Source organism: Triturus cristatus, chromosome 7 (assembly GCF_964204655.1).
Source record: "Triturus cristatus chromosome 7, aTriCri1.1, whole genome shotgun sequence".
Lineage (NCBI taxonomy): Eukaryota > Metazoa > Chordata > Amphibia > Caudata > Salamandridae > Triturus > Triturus cristatus.
In genome coordinates, this window is record NC_140590.1 from 444,237,406 (window position 1) to 444,257,909 (window position 20,504).

At 41.5% G+C, this 20,504-nt stretch overlaps 1 protein-coding gene across 2 annotated transcripts in view; it reads left to right on the forward strand.

Annotated features, from left to right (window-relative positions):
• ELAC2 (elaC ribonuclease Z 2) overlaps nucleotides 1-20,504 on the forward strand; it is a 331,642-nt gene that overhangs the window by 90,048 nt on the left and 221,090 nt on the right. For both annotated transcript variants that reach the window (XM_085616773.1, XM_085616774.1), the window contains 5 exons: nucleotides 51-106; nucleotides 731-789; nucleotides 883-955; nucleotides 1,304-1,416; nucleotides 6,483-6,581. In XM_085616773.1, the coding sequence (XP_085472899.1) occupies nucleotides 51-106; nucleotides 731-789; nucleotides 883-955; nucleotides 1,304-1,416; nucleotides 6,483-6,581 (400 nt within the window). The remainder of the gene's footprint in view (nucleotides 1-50; nucleotides 107-730; nucleotides 790-882; nucleotides 956-1,303; nucleotides 1,417-6,482; nucleotides 6,582-20,504) is intronic.

Sequence of the window (20,504 nt, forward strand, 5' to 3'; positions counted from 1 at the left end):
CCTGTATTATAAATTATTTATTACATTTAATTTTATTTATTTGGCTTTAGAGACCTTGGAAACAACAGGAGCAAGCAGTTCTCCTGTCATAGCGTTCATTTGCAAGGTAACATAGATAATTATATGTTCATTTACAGTCATTTTGGCTTCAGTGTTTATGTAGCAGTAAATCATTTTTAAATGTTTGACATTGCGAAATGCACAATTGTTACTATATTAATAGCATGCTTTTATGTGTTCATTGGTTTTCAGATTGAACAGAATAATGAAATATTAAGCAAAACGCTCATTAATTGTTAGTTGAAATTAGCAGAACAAATAACATAGGTTTAATTCTCTTGTAAGCCGGTGTCTTTGTTACAAGCCCTTCAACGTAAAGTCCCCCTCTCACAAACCTGATGAACCCAATACCCCGTCATTGTTGCTGTTGAGCCATTGATAATTAGTGTTTCACAACTATATAGCTCTATAGCTATATAGCAATATACATCTATATTGCTTTCAGTAGTACAAAACTGAAAAATGTGAAAACTGGCTAATTTTCCACGTTAAATGTGCTTTCATCTTATGAAGCTAAGCACATTGGTGTTTGAGCTTATGTAAGAAAAAGTTTTAATATGTATTTAAATGTATACAGCAGGTACTGTAAATGGTAGTTTCACTTTAAATTAGAAGATTATTCCTGGGTGCTGTAAAGATGATCAAAATTGACCGTTTTCTATATTTACAGCTTCACCCAAAGAAAGGCAATTTTCTGGTCCTTAAAGCTAAAGAGATGGGGCTGCCAGTGTAAGTACAAAGGCTTGAATTTTCTCATGTTTAAATATCGTGACAAACTATGAAATCATTTGTGTTGCTTCTCTTTTTGTTGATTTGTTGTAGTGGTACCGCAGCAATTGCTCCATTTATTGCAGCTCTAAAAAGTGGGAAAAGTGTAATTCATGGAGGGAAAGAGGTAAGCCAGGACACTCTTATGTTTCACCAATAACTGATTGTCAAGATCTATGACCAATGGAATGAATTTGATTTACTAAAGTTATTCAAGGAGTCCATGTATTTTTGCCAGTAAATAAATGGAAACAGTTTTCTCTCTGTCAGATACAGTACACTATCCACTTTTTCTTCACATCTTAAGCTGATGATCATGGAATGCCTGGGTAGCAGTTAAGCATAACAGATAATTCATTATTTTGCCTACGCAAGACACCATGCGGACACCAGCGTTTGGCCTTGTAGTGAATTTCATTGTAATATGTTTATGATGTATGCCATTGGTTCTTAATGGTCTCGCATTCTGTTATAGATATTTCCTGAAGAGGTTTGCACTCCAACTGATCCTGGCCCAGCATTTATTGTAGTAGATTGTCCTAATGAAGACTTTGTGGATCCCATTTGTGAAAATGACACTTTCAAAAGGTAATCCAAAGTCATTTTTAGTTTGTTGTTGGCCTCTAGGATATATTTGTACCTTTTTTATTCAGAATTTGGCCTTCCTTAAAAATCTTGGTCCTCTTAGTATTGCTCCTCTGTAGTCACAAAGTCCTGCCTAAAAGGTTTTTAGGTCGAGGACTACCGGTCTGCCGAAGGCAGAACCGGAAGTCGGAGATTTAATGTTTCCTAGAGTGGCTATTTAGCCCGCCTCTCTTTTTGCTTCTCCTCCATTGGCTGGCTTCCTAAACGGAGGCCAGCCATTGGAGGAGAGAGCCGTCCCTCCAAATAGGCTCCGTCTTTTTCAGATTCGGGGGCGTGTTTCTTGCTGTTCTTTCCACTTTTTAGCAACGCCCTTTTTTAGGCGTGTTTTTCTCTCCTCCTGCCAATGGCAAGAGGAGAGAAAAAGAAACACGCCCCCGAATCTGAAACCGCCGCTGCGTTTCTCCGAGGCATTTCTGCTTTGCATCAGAGAAAGGCAGTGGTGTGCTTGCCTTTTGCTCTGCCTTGTTCCTGTGGTCCCAGCGTGTTCAGCGTTCCCAGCGTGTATAGATCATCTCGGGGGCGCCCAAGGGCTTCAGAGCGCGTCTCCCGGAGAGCGAAAACAGTCCCAAGTGCCATCTTCCTTCAGACCCCGCAGGGTAGCAGGGAGGCCTACAGAGTTGCGCCCCGGCAGTCGCTGCAGCCACCACCAGAGTCCCCGCAGCCACCACCAGAGTCCCCTCCTTCTACGCGCCGCGTCATCACCAGGGAGCGCGACAATGAGGCCAGGCCGGATCGGCTCCCACTCTCACCCTTTGACGTGCTACAGACCCTCTAGATGTCAAAATTCGGGGGGCAGAAAGGTCTCAGCCCGGAGGGATGCAAAAGCAGATAGGAGATCAGGGGGGGACCTCCACCACCCGTCCGCCGCCCGCACCTGCTCCTCGTAGCGCCAGATCACCTAGCGGGCCAGAACGCCAGGAACGGATTACGCGTCACTCCGGTCCTCCGTGAGCGAGAGGGGCACACCTCCCCATCATCGAGGCGCTCACTGGAGGCAGGATCAAAGGCAGGTTCCGCTGGAAGGCACCTCGCAGCTCTGTTACTATCGGCGTTTGGGCAGCGGAGATGGCATTCTCGTGTCCCCTGGGTCGCTCTAAATCCGCAGCTGCCCTCTGTTGTCTCCCGCGGAAGGAGCCCCGGGGCGAGGAGGTTGAATTAGCCCACCTATGCCTTCACCAGTGTCAGGGAGCGCCCGCTGTACCTCCTCTGATAGCCGCCGCTCCTCTGCTCTAGGCTCGCGCGCCTCGCTGTCGGCAGGGAGTACCCGCCATACCTCCTCTGGTAGCCGCCACGCCTCCGCTATAGGCCTTCGCGCCTCACTGTCAGCAGGAAGCGGGTCGATCAAGCCGGGCAAGGCGCCATCTTGTTGAAAGGCCCGCTGCACACCACGGCTTAATATGCACATTTCAGAGCACCCGCTCAAATCTGTGGGTCTCGCCGCTCACCATCAGTCCCCAGGAGTCTCCGACACAGGTAGGAGTGGATGGCATTAGTCAACCAGCCCCCAAATGTGGCTTTGAAACAGACCTATACTGAACATGGTCATGTCTTGTGGGTAGCACCGCTGCTCCTCTCCGAGAATGCCACACCGCAACCTGGTTACAAAACACGCATGGATTTTCTAAAACAAGACTTATCCCCGCATTAGTCTGTATTTGAACATGCATATGGTAATAGCGTCACTATCTGATTTGTACATTGGCTCAAAGTTTTCCATCTAAACCGACTTTTGCACTATACTACACTCTTTCTCACTAACTCTCTACCTCACTCTCTAACTCACTACTCAACTCTCTCTTTCTCACAGCAACACAATATCACTACCACAGTAACTATCTTTCACTCTAACACACTACTTAGAAACTTCACTCTCTCACTACCTCACTATATCACAACACACTCTCTCAAAACTTCACTACATCACTCTCTCACTACCTCGCAAATTCACTCTTTCTAACTCACTAATTCACTCTAAGTCACTTACACTCACTCTTTCACTACATCACTCTATCTCACTACTTCACTACATCACTCTGTTTCTATCTTAATACCTCACAACATCCCTCACTACCTCACTCTCTCTTTCACTACCTCAATCTTTCGCTATCTCACAACATCACTCACTGTTTCTATCTCACTACGTCAGAAAATACCACTCACTACCTCACTCTCTATCTACCTCACTCTCTCTTTCAATACCTCACTCTCTCTCTCTCTCTATCTCACTACCTCACTCTCTCTGCTAATGCAATAGGTATCACATATGCAAAAAAAAACTGCCAATAGAAATGACAATGCCATTTATTTAGGGATACAAAAATGATAAAAAAATGAGCAATACCAATAGCTCTACCTATAATATTGCAGAGACCATTGCATTGTACATGCTTGTTTCAATGTTCGTTTCACTTAACAATCTACTATTATTTGTGTCTTTCTACTTTCTCACTGTTTCAACCATATGGAGAGGTGGTTGTACTTTGGAGTCCTTCCCTTTTAGTAAAAATGATTCTATAGTGTTAATATAAACCACCAGATCTCATTTGTTGGCATGGCATAATTGGCTTATTGACTCAAACTTCATTCCCAGTAATTGTGTTTGGATTCTTATGTATTCAGAATGAACATTTATCAGTGAACCTTCATGACATCCGCACATTTCTAACCAGTGTATGTGTGTGTGTGTGTTACTGTTTCTCTTCTTTTTATGGTTGTGCATTACTTGGTTCATAAACAGCAGTCATTTGTTTATTTAATTTGGGTTTTTGTAAAGTGCTACAACCACCCTTCAATGGCCCTAGAGTCTTTGTGGTGGGGGTACATATAAAGATAGTAGGTTGTAGGATTATGGTTACAGGCCTGTTGATATAAGTTTCAGTAGACCAAGATGCAGTTGTACGACGTGCCTAGCGTGCACTGCCTTTCAATATGTTCTGAAAATCTCTTGTAGAGCACCGGATACTGAACTGTCAGGCGAAATAGGTGGGTCTTTAAGGATTTCCCATCAAACCTCTTGTAAATGGCTTAAAATTTTGGTGGAAAACAAACGAAATGTATGTGCATACTATATTTCATCAACTGCTAAACTGTATAAAATGAGGAATAGTCACTAAAAATGAAAGTAATAATTCCCCTTTATGAATGTGTGCTGTTAGGACCATACATACATGTATGTGTTCAGTTTTGACCTCCACAGTATGAAAGACCAGGATAATGTCTGGGGAAAAGCAGACAAGCCTGTTTGAGTGCTGTGGGTAAAAGGGTTTAACTAATAAGAAACTTTACATAAGTGTTGTGGTGTTTTGGAAAAACCAATCCGAAACAGTTGTAATTCACTTCCCATGGTAGGGTCTGGTTTGCTTTATTGATTGCTGTGCATAAAGGGTTAAAAAACAGCTGTTTTGAAGTAGGTTCACTTAATGTTGTCGTTTAATTAAGTGCCTTCAACTGTAAAAATAACACCTTTTATCCTAAGGTTTATTGCAATAAAGCTCTGGCTTCATTTTGGACATCTTTGCTCGTAGCCTCAGTACTGTTTTTGAGGTATGGGTTAATTAATGAAATGCACATGGAGTCAGGCGGCCTACTACAAACTTATTCTACTAGCATTACTTTCTTAATGATGATTTCAGGCTATGTCCCACAATCCTTCCCACAGAATTGAACAGTTTTATTTAGGAACACCTTTGCTCATCTTTATTAACTATGTAAGATTAGTAAGCCACTCTCTAATAAAATGCCTATTGGTTTAGTTAAATTAGCACAAACAATGTTGTAGTCAAGAAATGATGAGTGTAAGCAAGAAAATTGAAGAAGCCAAAAACCTAGAATGAATTGCATTATTTAATGTATTAAATAATAGAAAGCAAAAGAATAAAATATCAAGCATAATCCAAAGAATATGGAATGGGCAATTGAGAAAACTAACAAGCACAGTACTAGATGTCTTTATCGGTGAGGGATTTGGACCTCTAACTTGCATTGTCTTTTAGTTCAAATTCTAGACCAATAAGTGAAGCTAATAGATGACACTTTCAAGGTTTTGTCTGATTATGTTTGACTTGATATAGCAATAATCCAGTCAATTAGCCTTCTGCAGCTCTAGCTCAAATTTGGCTCAAGGGAATCTAAGGAGTTTAACTGGATTCCGGTTAAATGTTGGGAGATGTCAAAGGCAGAAGTGTGTCAAGACCAAGCTCTTTTTGCACCAGTGGCTCAAAAACGTGGTTATGCAGCTAATCACTGTGAGGGCTTTGATAAGCAGCTTTAGCCTAGTGAAATTAGTCTTTTGAAGGGCAAATTTCACTGTTGGTTCAGTGACGGGCAGTTGGAATCCGTCTCTGGGTCTAAATGGATTTTGATAACGGCTCCTAGATTCAGCAGGATAAGCAGTTTTATCAGAACATGTTTTTGTCAATTTTCAGGCGTGGTTCTACCATACTCTGTCCCCTTCATGTAGATGTTACTCTAGTTTCACTGACCTTTTCAGTCTAGAGTTTCTTGGAGTAAGCTTCTCTATCCGACTGTTTGCCAACAAAAGCGCATTCAAGAAACCTTATGGACCCTTTGAGGAAAGTGGCTCCAACACTTTAGGAAGGAAGGAACCTTTTTTCAGAAGTCAGAGTAACGTCTTCCAAGCCGTTCTGATAGCAGATCCCTTTGCAAAGGCTCTTAAAGGGGGATATATTGAATTATCCTAAGCCATTCAGTAAAAGTTGCAACACACCCTAACATCTTCACTTTATTTCCATAACTTTGTTTAGAATCTGCCTTTTCCTTGGCTAATGAGGCACATACAGTGTTGTACACAGTATGAATAGTAACACCTATGTCCCATTCATATTTGCCAAATCGGCCTCAGATCTTATTTACCAATTTTTTTTGACCCGCCCTCTCATTCACTTGGTACTTTAAAGCTTTTCTCCTAAAGAATGATTACTTTGCACTTAATTTAAAATTTTCAGCATTTGTAACATGTTGTAAAATAAAAGCAGATTTTAATATTGCAGGTATCAAGATGAAAAGTCTGAAAACACAGTATCCTTAGTTATTCATATGACTCCGGAGTTCATTCTTCGCAGTGTAAAGTACCAGCAGTGGATGGAAAGGTAGGTTTGTTTAGCATTTCAAATAAAACCTGCTTGAATTTGTTTTAAAAATAAAATGTTTTTAAGAGAGGCTTCATTGGCAAAACATATCCCCTCTATGCCTAGAATTGCTTTTACTAATTATTATTTCTGGCGGAGACTTCTAAGCGCTGACTCTCTGCCAGGGGATCCTCATCAATAGTCATAAGCACTTTTCTAAAAAAAAAGTGTGTGTGTGTATATATGTGTGTGTATATATATATATATATATATATATATATATATATATATATATATATATATATATATTTGCTGAAAAAAAACCATAGGTTCCACACATGTTATAGTTAGCTGGACATTTCACTCGTAAAAAACCATTGAAATTCCCCCGTTATAGTTAGTTCAGCTAACTATCTCGCGCGACCGCAATCCACTGCTGATGACATCAATTATTACATCACTGTATTCACTAAGATACTGTTAATAAGTCAGTTATACAATTAATTTTACCAAAAAAACATCCATTTAGACACTTATTTACCCATTTATTCTTCCATTAACCTTTAGATATACATATATAAAAAATATTTATTTTTCAGAAAGACACATACTCTGGATGATGTCATCAGTGATGTCATGAGTGATGTCACTGTCCATGTCATGAGTGATGTAATATGTGACGTCATCAGCAGTGGATTGCGGTCGCGCTAGTTATAGTTAGCTGAACTAACTATAACGGGGGAATTTCAATGGTTTTTTACGAGTGAAATGTCCAGCTAACTATAACGTGTGTGAAACCTATGGTTTTTTTAGTGAATTTGTAAGGTTTTTTAAATGCTAATTTATGTATGTATTATATTTTTTATATATTTATTTTACAATGAACTACCTATGTATATAGTTATAGATTGACTGTATCCTGTAATATGGAATGGCTCAGCTCTTTTTTTTTTTAATTTGGATAAAGTTGAACAGCTTACCTAATATCTTTTATAAACAGTTTAAAATGTTTTTTAAGGGTTTTTCACCGTGCGCACACCCCGCAATAAAAAAATAAAAAAAAGTTTTTTTAACCCTTCAGGGGCCCCCTGACAAAGGCTAGGGGGTCAGGAACTCTCTACCCTGCCCCCTTTTCACGTTCTCCACCTTTCTTTCAGAATTACGCTTGCACACATTTGGTGCGCGCACCGTGCGCGCATATAGATATTTATGTACTTTTAACTGCAATTTTCTCAGGAACTACTGAACAGATTGACACCATATATACAAAAGGCACATGCCTGACCGGAGGACTACCTCTTTGCCAAATTTCAAGTAATTCTGTTCAGCCGTTCGGGCTGTACCTTCGACTAAAGGTCCTATGGGAAAATGCATGGGGGAAACGCGTTTTGGGACCCCCCTTTTTTCTCAGCCCCCGCTTGACGAATCACCCCGAGACTTTCAGGGTAGGAGCTGAGCGGAGCGCCCCATTAGTTTTGAAAATTTCGCGAGGATACGATAACCGGCGCCAAAGTTATTCAAAATAGAATTTTCAGATTTCCTATGGGAACTCGGTCCCAACTATAACTATCTACTGGCGACCGCCAGTAGATAAACAAAAACAAACAAAAAAAAAAATATATATATATATATATATATATATATATATATTCACTAAAAAAAAAACATAGGTTTCAGGGGTGTTAAAGGTTAAAGTTAGCTGGACATTTCCCTCGTACAAAACCCTAGAAATTCCCCTGTTATAGTTAGTTCAGCTAACTATAACTCGCGCCCCAGCAATGCACTGCTGATGACGTCACATATTACATCACTCATGACATGGTCAGTGACATCACTGACGACATCTCAAATGACATCACTGATGACGTCATCCAGTGACTGTGTTTCTGTAAAGTTTAAATATGTTTTATGTATTTATAGTGAAAGGCTTGTGGAAGAATGAGTGGCTGTCTAAGTGTGTGAATGGATGATTTTATAGGTGCGTAACTGAGTCTATAAGTGAGTCATTAAATGTATCTTACTGCAGACTAGTGACTAAACTGTGTGAATGTCTGTATGTGTCGGTCTGTTGGTGTATAAGTGGCTGCATGGTTTTGTGAATAGCTATGAGTGTCTATATGGGTTATTTATTGGTTGTCTGAGTATCTGTATGGGTGCCTGAGTGTTTGTGTGGGTAGGATGTGTGTGACTCTGTGCATAGATGTGAGTGGGTGATTCTATGGGTGCATGGTTTTAAGAGTGCATCTGTGATGAACTGTATGGTTGAGTGAGTGTATGTATGGGTGTGTTAGGGATTGAATGTATATTTCAGTGGTACATGTGTGACTAACTACATATGTGAAAGGCATTATATAAGTGGGGCATTATATGAGGGACACTGAAAGTGGGTCCCTCATTCTGGTCCTGATTTACCGACCCCCCCAATACATGGCCAAATATCCATCCATTCTGGCAGAGCAGCTGGCTTCATATGTAGTCAGCTACTCTAAAATCATCCTTACTGGGGACCTAAATTACTGGCTTGATAGCATAGGCACAGATACTCAAGCTGCTGAATTGATAGATTTGCTAACAGACCTGAATCTAAATCAGCACATCCATGTACCCACTCACCAGAAAGGTCACAGCTTGGACCAGATATGGACGCATAATCTATCTTTATCCAATCCAGTCATCAGCCCATGTATCTGGTCGGATCATTTCATCATCTATTTCACACTAGAAGTAGGCGGAAATGTCAAACCCAAGCCATGCAAGAGCAAAGAATTCCGCAAATGGAAATCTATGGACCTTCCGGGATTTATTGACATTTTAAACAAAACCGTACCACCACCGTACTATGATCTGGACACTAGCGAGAGAGCGCTGTCTAACTGGTTACTTAACGCAGCTGACCTCTCAGCCCCCTTAGTACGGGTCCCTAATGTTAGAGGAAATGAAGCACACAAATGGTTCTCCCAAGAACTGAAAGATCTTAAACTGGGAGTTCGACAGAAGGAACGGAAATGGAGACAAAGCTACTCCCCTCAAGCCAGGACAGTGTACTGTACCGCAAGAAAGGAGTTCCAAAAAATCTTGCTCCAACATAAATCTGACTATTTTTCTCAAAAAATTTTAAATTCCTCAAATAAAACTAAAGATATTTTTAACATAGTCAACGAGCTCTGTGACGATGATAGGACAGCCCCATCAATAGCCCCTACCCAGAAGTTGTGTGACTCTCTGAATGATTTTTTCAGAGAGAAAATTGTAAATATAAAACGCAACATTGCTAGCTCTCCTAAATCGTCTCCTTTAGATGATATTTTTAATAACCCCACTACATTAGACACCCTTCCTGCTATAGATGCTAAAACTTTTTCAACTCTCCTGGCACGGGTTAAGTCTGGATCACCCGATGACATCTGCCCACCCCACATTTTTACAGAGATTGGGCACTCTATCCCTCACGGGATCCTCTCTCTGCTTAACGACTCACTTAACCAGGGAAAGGTACCGGCAGGATTTAAGCATGCTCTATTGATTCCCCTGATCAAAAAACCCAGTCTTGATCCTCACGATCCATCTAATTACCGCCCGATATCCCTGCTGCCATTCCTATCAAAAATCCTGGAGGCACACGTTGCTAGCTGTCTTTCTAGCTTCGTTGAAACCACTGGATATCTGGAGCATAACCAAGCTGGGTTTCGACCAGGGCATTCAACCGAGATGGTGACACTGGCGGTCCAGAATGTACTAAGAAGCAATGCAGATAGGGACATTCACCAAGCATTGGTACTTCTCGACCTATCGGCCGCATTCGACACGGTCGACCACACCATCTTGGTCGACCGTGTCGAACAGGCTGGCCTGAGAGGCTCGGCACTTAGATGGCTGAAGTCATTTATCTCGGAGCGTACCCAGGCAGTGAGATTGGGAACTTTTACAGCGCCCAAAATCAAAAATGAATGTGGAGTCCCCCAAGGCTCGTCCCTGTCCCCACTTTTGTTTAATTTGTACTTACGACCCTTGTTATTTTCATTAAAAAAGTTTAGCGCCTTAATTTTTAACTATGCAGATGATCTGCAACTGATCTTCTGTCTGGACTCCCCTGGCGCTGCCACCGAATTTCGGGAGGTCATGGTTCACATTCAGAGATGGATGGGCCTAAATCATCTGAAACTCAACCCAGGCAAAACTGAACTGATTTTGCCCGGGAAGAGTGAACTGCATTGGGGACCACACTTCTGGCCTCCAGAAATGGGAGATCCTCCAGCTAAATCCCAAACAGTTAAGAGCTTAGGTATCACTTTTAATGAAGATCTTTCGCTCAAAAGCCAGGTAGGGACTGTGGTATCTGCAAGTTTCTTCCAACTTTGCAAGATTAAGAAGATCGCCCACCTTTTAACCCACCCTGCTCTGATTCAGGTCATCATTGCTCTTGTGCTGTCCCGTTTGGATTATTCCAATAGTTTATATCTGGGCCTACCGGCGGGGCAGCTCAAGAGACTCCAACTGGTTCAGAACCAAGCGGCCAGGTTGATCTGTAAAATTCCTAAGTGGCAGTCTATTAGACCTGGACTGGCCAGTCTCCACTGGCTGCCTGTAGCGCAGAGAGCAGCATTTAAAGCGGGATGCATTATCTTCAGGGCTCTACAAGGTAAGGGCCCTGGATTCATTAGCTGCCTGCTGATCAGTTACACTCCCTCCCGTGCTCTCCGTTCTGGCCAAAAGAATTTGTTAGTCGTGCCCCGGATCAGGAAACAACGCCAGGGAGGAGGATCTTTCCACTTCCTGGCTTCCTCCCTGTGGAACTCCTTGCCACTGCCACTAAGACTCCACGAAGATCTGTTAGCCTTTAGACAGGCTTTTAAGACTTGGCTCTTTAAGCAAGCTTATCCTTAGTTAAATTTTTCTTTCTTTCTGTCACATGTTATGTTATGCTAGTCTTCCACAGCGCCATGAAGCCTACGGGCGTACGTGCGCTTAATACATTTAATTTAACATAACATTATATAAGTGGGTATATGTGAGAGTGTGTGATTGTGAGAGTGGCTGTATGGATGAGTGTGTGCTTGTATCAATGATTGTATAAGAGCGTAAGAATGTGGTACTATTTTTATGAGTAAGGGAACTTGAGTGTGTTTAACTGCATAGGTGAGTTAATGGGAGTGTGATTAATTATTTGCATGACTGACTAGGTGTAAAAGTACCTCTATGGATGATTGGTGGTGTGCGAGTGTCTATGTAGGTGTATAAATGCATATGATAGTCTTGTACGGAGTGACTGTAAGTATGAGTGACTGTACAGGTGAGTGAGTGGAGGTGTATGTAGACCTAAGAGTTAATGAGTGGGTATGTAGTTATTGGTATTGGAGTATCTATGGTTTTGAGAATGTACTACTGAAATTTTGAGTTGGTGTATCAACGTTTAAATTAGGGTGTGAGAAGATGCAGTAATTTATCACATGGATGCCCCTGAAACCTATGGTTTTTTTAGTGAATTTCTAAGGTTTTTTTAAATGCCAATTCCTATCTTTAACTTATCTCTGAAGATATCATGTTTTTATCACCATTTTTTAAACTTATTTTTTCAAGTAATTCTTTTAAAAATTAAAAAATATTATTTGAATTTAATGGGTTTTTCAAACATATATTTTTTTTATATTTTTCAAAATATGTTTTAAACTATATGTTCAAAACTTTATTTTATATATTTTTTTCCGATCCGCGCACCGTTCTCGATCCCTACGCGTTAGCATCCGCGCAGGGTATGCGTTGGGTACGTGTTTAGTGCGCGATCGCAATGCGACCGGTCCGCGACTCCCAGCCTATACGCGACACGTTCGATGTATGTAACGTGATGTGTACCCGATGCGTCATCTGCGTCTTAAGCGGTAGGTGCGTGGATCCCACGAAATATTTAACATTTAAAAAAAACATATATATGTATTTCATGTGTATATTGATTGAAGACAAACTCTAAACTAGATTTTTTTAGACTAAGTTTATAGTTAGCTCTAACTTTTTTCAACTAAAAATGGCTTCAGGGCAGCAGGCATCACCTCACTCATCTGAGGATGAATTTTTGGTGGAGGCACCACCCAAAGAACGTTTTTCTTCAGTGGTGTGGAAATTTTTAACTTTTCCCGAGGGGCTGAATAAGACCAATGCCACCTTGGTCACGTGCAAGATTTGCAAAAGAGTGCTGTTGCGAGGGGATCCTAACAAGAAATACTTGTGCAGCACGGCAAGTATGATGAAGCACCTGAGGACCCTTCATCCAAACAATCTTGCACAACAAGAGTGCAAACGGATGAGAAACACTCCTGCTCCTGCGCCTTTCACCTCATCGCAGCCGAGCACATCGAGTGCATCCATCAGCCCACACCTTGGACATCCGTCCTCAATTTCAATATTTAAAAGTGCACTAAGTGCAATGCGACTTTGTGCTATGGTGAGCAGTCGGTCGATCTGCTGACGGCAAGAAAGTCACATTTGCTAGTTTTTTTTTTTTATTTTTGTTCCTTGAAGTTCATTGTTTGGTTTCTCCTGTGTGTTTTTTTTTTTTTTTTTTTCAGAAAATCCCCAAAAAAATTACAAATTGTTCAGAAACCCCCCCCAAAAAAATATAAAAGAAGGAACAAAAAAGTTCTTCTAAGAACTAACTTTTCCTGGTTTTTAAAAAAAGAGCTACATTTATTTGTTAGTGTGTGAAAGTTTAGATGAATGTATGTGTAGTACGTAATTGACTGAATGAATGCATTAGTAGCCTATGGTCAATGTATAAGTGCAGAACTATGAGGAAGTGCTGCAGCATCACACAGTAACCTCTTTAACTGCAGTGTGCTTTAGTACTTCCGAAGCACAGGGATGCAACATATGTACATAAATATGTTGCAAATCTATGCTTCTGTCTGCACGGCTGCTTAAACTGCAGCCATGTGGTGATACAGGCACCCTTGCACCATAGTGCAAGGATATCTGTGTCATGTGCTGTTTTTTTCTACAGGAAGACACACCTTCGTGCACTAAAACAATGAGAGAATGCATTTTTCTCCTTCAATGTATGCTGAACATTTCAGCATGCATTGAAGATATAAAAATGTGGAGAAATTAAAACAATTCTCCTTGTAGTGCTTTCCTACACCAATTTTAGAATGGTGCACCATTCACACACATGTCTAGATTTATCAGAAATCATAAATCTTGATATGTGTCTTGTTCTATGAGTATTCAGTGCAATCCTGCACAACAACACTTATAGAACACCCTTTCAACCAAAAGTGGTCTGCATGATGAGGTTGTATTTACATGGAGTATAAAAAGTGCACAAAAGTGTAAATATGAAAGCGTGTCTTGCGCAATAACTGTTACAAAAAGTGACATATTTCCAGTTTTAAAATTCCTTGCGAATGATAGAAGGTAACCACAGAGTTTTGTCTGCAAAGATGTTCAAAGAAGAATGATTTAAATAATTGTGGTCCTTCAATAGCTAAAATGGGAAATATTATGAACCCCTCAAATCTTTTTTTGCAGGTCACATGATATCTGATTATGGTCAGATTTCAAAACTACATAGGTATAAACAGAGTTTTTAGAAACATGTTTCAACTTTGTAGCTTCTAGCAGACCTCCTCATTCTGCATATTGAGACTTAGTTAAACTTACCTTCACAGTAATAGGAATAACAAATGGTACACATTTTTTTCACATTTTCATTCCAATCTAAATTCATAAAAATTGCTTATTTTAAAATTTGGATCTGTAAAAGAAAAGGAAAAAAAAATTATAACATGTAGTAATACATTTTTTACAACACAGCATAATGTCCACAAAGTCATTTTTTTGCTGTTCTCAGAATATATTAAAGTTCACTAAAAATAGTGATTTCAATCGTACTCATCACTTAACAGCGGGCAAAAAAAAAAACAATCTCAAGGATTGTTAAAAAAAAACCAACATGCTATTCTCAAAAAAAAAAAGATATAAATCACAGATATATAAAATGCCTACAGCTAACAACATTTTATGAGTTTAACTTACAAAAACTGTAAATGTTGTCGCTTTAAAATTATTCACCGAATCTAAGGATGAATTTTTGGAGGATGCACCACGCCCACAACGTTTTCCTTCAGTGGTGTGGAAATTTTCTACTTTTCTCGAGGGGCAAACAAAAGACCAATGCCACCTTCGTCACGCGCAAGATTTGCAAAAGAGCTCTGTTACGACGGGATCCTAACAAAAAATACTCGTGCGGCACAGCAAGTATGATGAAACACCTAAGGACCCTTCATCCAAACAATCTTGCACGAGAAGAGTGCAAACCGATGAGAAACACTCCTGTTATGGATCTGTAAAAAAGAATCACAAATAAATGTATATTAATAACTTTCAAATTTATACTATTCCATTACTGTTCAAACACATTTTATATAAAAACGGACTAAGAAACTATAGCCCTGAACCACAAGTGTGACGATGGTTAAAACACTACATGCATAGTGCATACTACTTTGAAGCAGTTCATGCCCTAAAGCCTACCTCACTAAAAGGCTACATGCTAACTGACTAAATGATTACAGTACTATAAGGAGACACACTATGTGTGTGTAGGGGTGTTTGCTAGAAGTGTATGAATACTAACTAGGGAATTGAAGATGTCAAAGACAACTGTGTAGGTGATTAGAGGACTGCATCCATACTGGATAGGCATTTAAAGCAGTCCATGTGCTAAGGCCTGGCTCACTGAATGAGTACTTGGGTACTGACTGAATGATTAGAGTACAGCAAGGAGAGTGCCTAGGTGAATTTATAAGTGGTAGGCTTTTCGCACAGGGAATGGATTAGTACTTGGTACTGAATGGGTCACTGGAGGAGTGCAAAGGGAGTGACAGGATGTTTGCTGGACTGTATGGATACTGGCTAGGGAATTGAAAATGTGAAAGACCAGTGTCTAGGTGGTTAGAAGACTGCATACATAGTGGATAGGGGTTTGAAGCAGTCCATGTGCTAAGGCCTGGCTCAGTGCATGAATACTTAGGCACAGAATAAATGATTAGAGTACTGCAAAGATAGTATCTTGGTGAATTTATAAGTGTTTGGGTTTTGGCACAGTGAATGGATTAGTACATGATGCTGAATGGGTCACTAGAGGACTGCAAAGGGAGTTACAGGGTGTTTCCTGGAAGTGTATGGATACTGACTAGCGAATTGAAAATGTGAAAGACAAGTGTATAGTATGTTAGACTGCATGCATACTGCATAGACATTTGATCTATCTATGTGGTAATGTATGATTCAAAACATGAGTATTTGGAAACTGACTAAATCATCAGACTACTGCCAGGTTAGTGCCTGGGTAAAACTTTTTACATTTTCAGTTCTGGCACAGTGAAGAGAATAGTACATGGTACTGCACTTTAGTGTCAAACCCTGACTCATGTCATCAATGCATAAGCAAAGAAAAGCTGCTAAAGCTACTAAAACTTGAGAACATGACCGATTTTAAAACCATTATCTGTCATCAAATACACTGTTACCAAATGCTTCTCTCACAATCCTTACCCAAAGGTACACAGACTCAGTGTGATTTTAGACAAGCAACACTATCCCTAGCAGTTTACCAAAACTCATTCACTAGTCTAGAAGAGGTAATGGTACTGCACACAATCTACATATTTAAGTACAGCACATTAGTGTCAAAGCATGACTCATTTAATCAACGCATAAGCAAAGACTGGCTTCTAATGCTACTAAAACTTCACAACATGAAAGATTTTAAAACCATTATCTGTCAGCAAATACACGATGTTACCAAATGCTTCGCTCACAGTGGTTCCCAAATGCACACATACTCACTGTGTGATTCTAGACAAACAACACTATCCATTGCACTATACCCAAACACATTTCTTCATCTAGAAGAAGTACTACATTTTAGTATAGAAACATAACATAACTCATTTCACAAATTCATAAACAATGACTGGTTTCTAATTCTACCAAAATATAAAAACAGCACAGTTATCTGTCTGCAAACACATGAAAAACACAAATGCTTATCCCAGAATGGTTTCTACATGCACACACACTGTCAATAAGATTGTAGAGAAAAATGTACTCCCTACACTTTAGCAGGAGAAATACATTAGTTTGATTAAAATCAAAATACTCTACATACATCCCCTCACAATTAAATAACTCACCTTTCAAGTTGTTTTGTAGATTAAGAAGTATATCAGTCACACACCAGATTTTCTTTTACAGAATCTCTGCACTGTGCACCTCTCAGCAAAAACAAAGAATGAAAGTTTCCCTTTCATTTTCCACACATATACATGTAGACATCAAATCACAATCCTTCACACAAACTCAAAAGCAAACACACAATTTCTATTGGTTAAACATTTCAACCCTTTCCAACTGAAATACATTTCAACCCTTCCCCCAATCTGCCTTCTGCCTGTTACCATAGAAACAGGTCATGGAACACTGCACTGAGCTCACAGGTCACAAGTTCAGCACACAATGTTCCTACACAAGATAGGAAGTGTGCTTGACTTTTCAACATATCAGCTTATCATATATAATGTTCCTTACAATCTGTTTTTGTTAACCAATTAGAATCATACCTTTAAAAAACTGAAATATACACCCTACCTTTCAGTGTAGAAAGTAGTTTTAAAAAAAAAAAAAATCCAGGCACCCAACGCGATCGGATGCGCGCACTGTGCGCGCATTTCGACGTATAAAAAAAAAGGGGGGGCCCCAGGGGGTCCTTCTAGGACCCCCTAAGCACCTCTAGAGGGTCAGAGTATTTCCACTCTGCCCCCTTTATGTTTTACACACTTATTCCCCCCCTTGCTTCTTCAGCCTCGCTTCTACCGAGGCAGAAAATGGCTGCCAACAGTTCCTGGTTTCAAATGTAGACACACTCGACAGCCAATTAGCATTCAGCGCGCGATCGGGGGGTGCGCGCTCGGTTCGGGGAGGGTGCGCATACGGTGCGGGTAGGGTCCGCGGATCCTCCCCGGCCATAGATATTTATGTACTTTTAACTCAAATTTTCTCAGGAACTACTGAACGGATTCACACCATTTATGCAAAAGGCACGAGTCTAAACTGAGGACTACCTCTTTGCCAAATTTGGTGTCATTCCATTCAGCGGTTTGGCAGTAGCTGCGACATCCGATCCTATGGGAAATTGCATGGGGAAAACGCGTTTTGGGGCCCCCCCCCTTTTTTCTCGGCCCCCGCTTGATGAATCACCACGAAACTTTCAGGGTAGGAGCGGAGCAGAGCTGGCCAAAAGTTTGGAAAATTTCACGAGGATTCATCAACTGGCGCCAGACTTATTGGGAATAGAATGTTGAGGATTTCCTATGGAAAATAGGTCCTATCTACTGGCGACTGCCAGTAGAATATCTGTCTGTCTGTCTGTCTGTCTGTCTGTCTGTCTGTCTATCCCAAAGGCATTTGTTCCGGTAAGGACAACTTCGCAACCTGATGTAATTTCAGCAGTCAAAATGTCAGCCTAACGCACTTCTGAGCCGCCACTCGTCTCCAGAGGCTTTGACTGAGTTTGTGCTTGGACACTCTGACATGATTTACATAATTAACACCCTCAAATGGGCTGATCAAATGAATTCCACACACAAGGCTGACATCATTTTGACTTGACGGCTGAAATTACATTGGGTTGCAAAGTTGTCCTTACCGGAACAAATGCCTTTGGGAACTACTACATAGTGTGTACTTGTCCTGTGGGCACCCTGGAGAAAAAAAAAAAAATTATATACATCTGTGAGAAAGTTAAAGCTTCTACCTCTAGAGGCAGGTCTTCTGTGAGACAAAAGAAGAGACCCATGTCATCTTCCAGAAGCAAAAATCCCAGTCTGTTCTTCATCGGCGTCAAAAATGTCTCCACCAGTGAAGAAAATGTGGACGACAATCCCTTAGACGACGGGATCGCCGTCGAAAGAACATGGGCCGTTGTCAAAGACTTCCAAACACAGAGGTGCGTCGACTACTCCGCCACTGCCAACCCGGCGGCGGTTGGCGTTCAGAGAGTTGTTCTCAGTTGGTGCGTGATCGCCCAACGTCGAGATATCACTCTCCCTCATCGCTGTCGGTTCGGTGTTAGACATCGTGGCGCAGCCCTCCGTTGCCATCAACCAGGCGGCAGTCAACTTCGAGGCCTAGATCATCTACGATGTCGAAAAAGGGTTCTACCTCGAGGCACACCCCTCCATTGCAGCCCACAAAACGGCCCTCAACGTCCAGGCCTAGATCTTCGATGTCGAGAATGGATTAGACATAGAGACGGACTCCTCCTTTGCAGCCCACGAGACGCCGCTCAACTTCAAGGCCTAGATTGACCGTGTCGAGAGGTTTCTACGTCGAATTTCACCGGCACCTTCTCCTCGTACGACATTGAGGCGTGGTGCTCCGTTGGGGTACTCCTTTTCTGATGTCGAAGCACAAGTCTCCATCGGTGGAGCATCGGTCGACATTGAGGCAGAAAGAATCTACACGGCCGGCGTAGAGGCCAAAGTCTCCGGCCGAGGACTCACTGGTCTCAGTGGCACATACCCGCTCGACGTCGAGACGCTCACAGTTATCGTCGTCATCGCATCATTCGACCTCTGGGAGATACCGTTTTGTATCAAAGGACCTCTTTGAGCCATCGGTGTCGACTGCAGGACCTCCACAACTCCTCTCGACATGAGACAAGGTCTCACAGCATTGCTTAGCCTATTATGTTTTTTTTTTTTCTGGGAGGCAGCATTGATTGCTTTAAAAATTGTATGTGTGATATATATATATATATATATATATATTATATTTTCCGGGGTACCTTCGCATGGGCGGGAATATTAAAGTGCTTATGACTTTGATGAGGATACTCCTGGAAGAGAACTATGATTACAGGCAAGTAACTTCTCCTTCCCCAGGCATCAGACCTGACTCTGGAAACATTTTTGAGCAGTACCTCTGCGTCCCCGTACATGGCACAGATGGCTCTGCGTCAACATCATCCACACCAGATGAGATTTGCGGTAGCCCATGTAGGCTGACATCAGTTCCTTTCTTTCTGCACCAACAGACGCGCACCCAGAACTACCTTGGTCTTTGGACCAAACTATTCAAATTTAGTTCTTCAAAAGTTTGTCCAATCAATATGAAACTGAAATGTTCCCATGTGAGTCCACAGGGTTTAAGCCTTGTGGAGATTGTCACAAGCATATGTCTGTGACCAATCCTCACTTGGACAATACTGATCTTGTCCCCAGAGTTATTCCTGTGACATTTTGTCATTTAAGACCAAGTCTGGGTAGTTGAAGCGCAGATTGACTTCATTGCCCCTCGGTGTCGCTGGATGCATGGTCATGTAGACTGTCTCGTGTCTCACGGTCCCGCTTGTGCAGCTGTTCTGTGGGCCTGGTGCTAAATCTAACCCTGTGCCAGCCTGAGTTCCCTAGGCTAGGGTCACTCCTGCCCAGATCCAGGAGCTTTAGGATGTGATCAGTCGCATCTTTGGCATGACCCTGGCTCTTTCTGGTGTGCCTCTGGGGCCCCAAGAACTGAGAGATACCCCACTTGAGTTGCTGTCGGTGGAATCTCACTGCCAGTGGAAGACTGGATACATTTTCAGATCCAAACTGACTCCTATCCTGAACCTTATTCCGACCCTGAAATCTTAGCTGGAGAACGATCCATCAACAATGATTCCCTTTTCACCAGATACGGACAGCATCCCTGTTCTGGCTCTTGTCCGACTCAAAAGGCGCCGCTCTGACCTTAGTTGACGTCACACTTGACACCCTTGTGCCCCGCATTATGGGTCATCCCTCTTATTCAGATACCTTTCCTTTGCTCTGACAGACTAAGCCTAATTCATGATCTGTTTGGGGATGACTCTAATAATGGCTATTTTGAGGAAGATCTTGTCCCGTTCCCCCC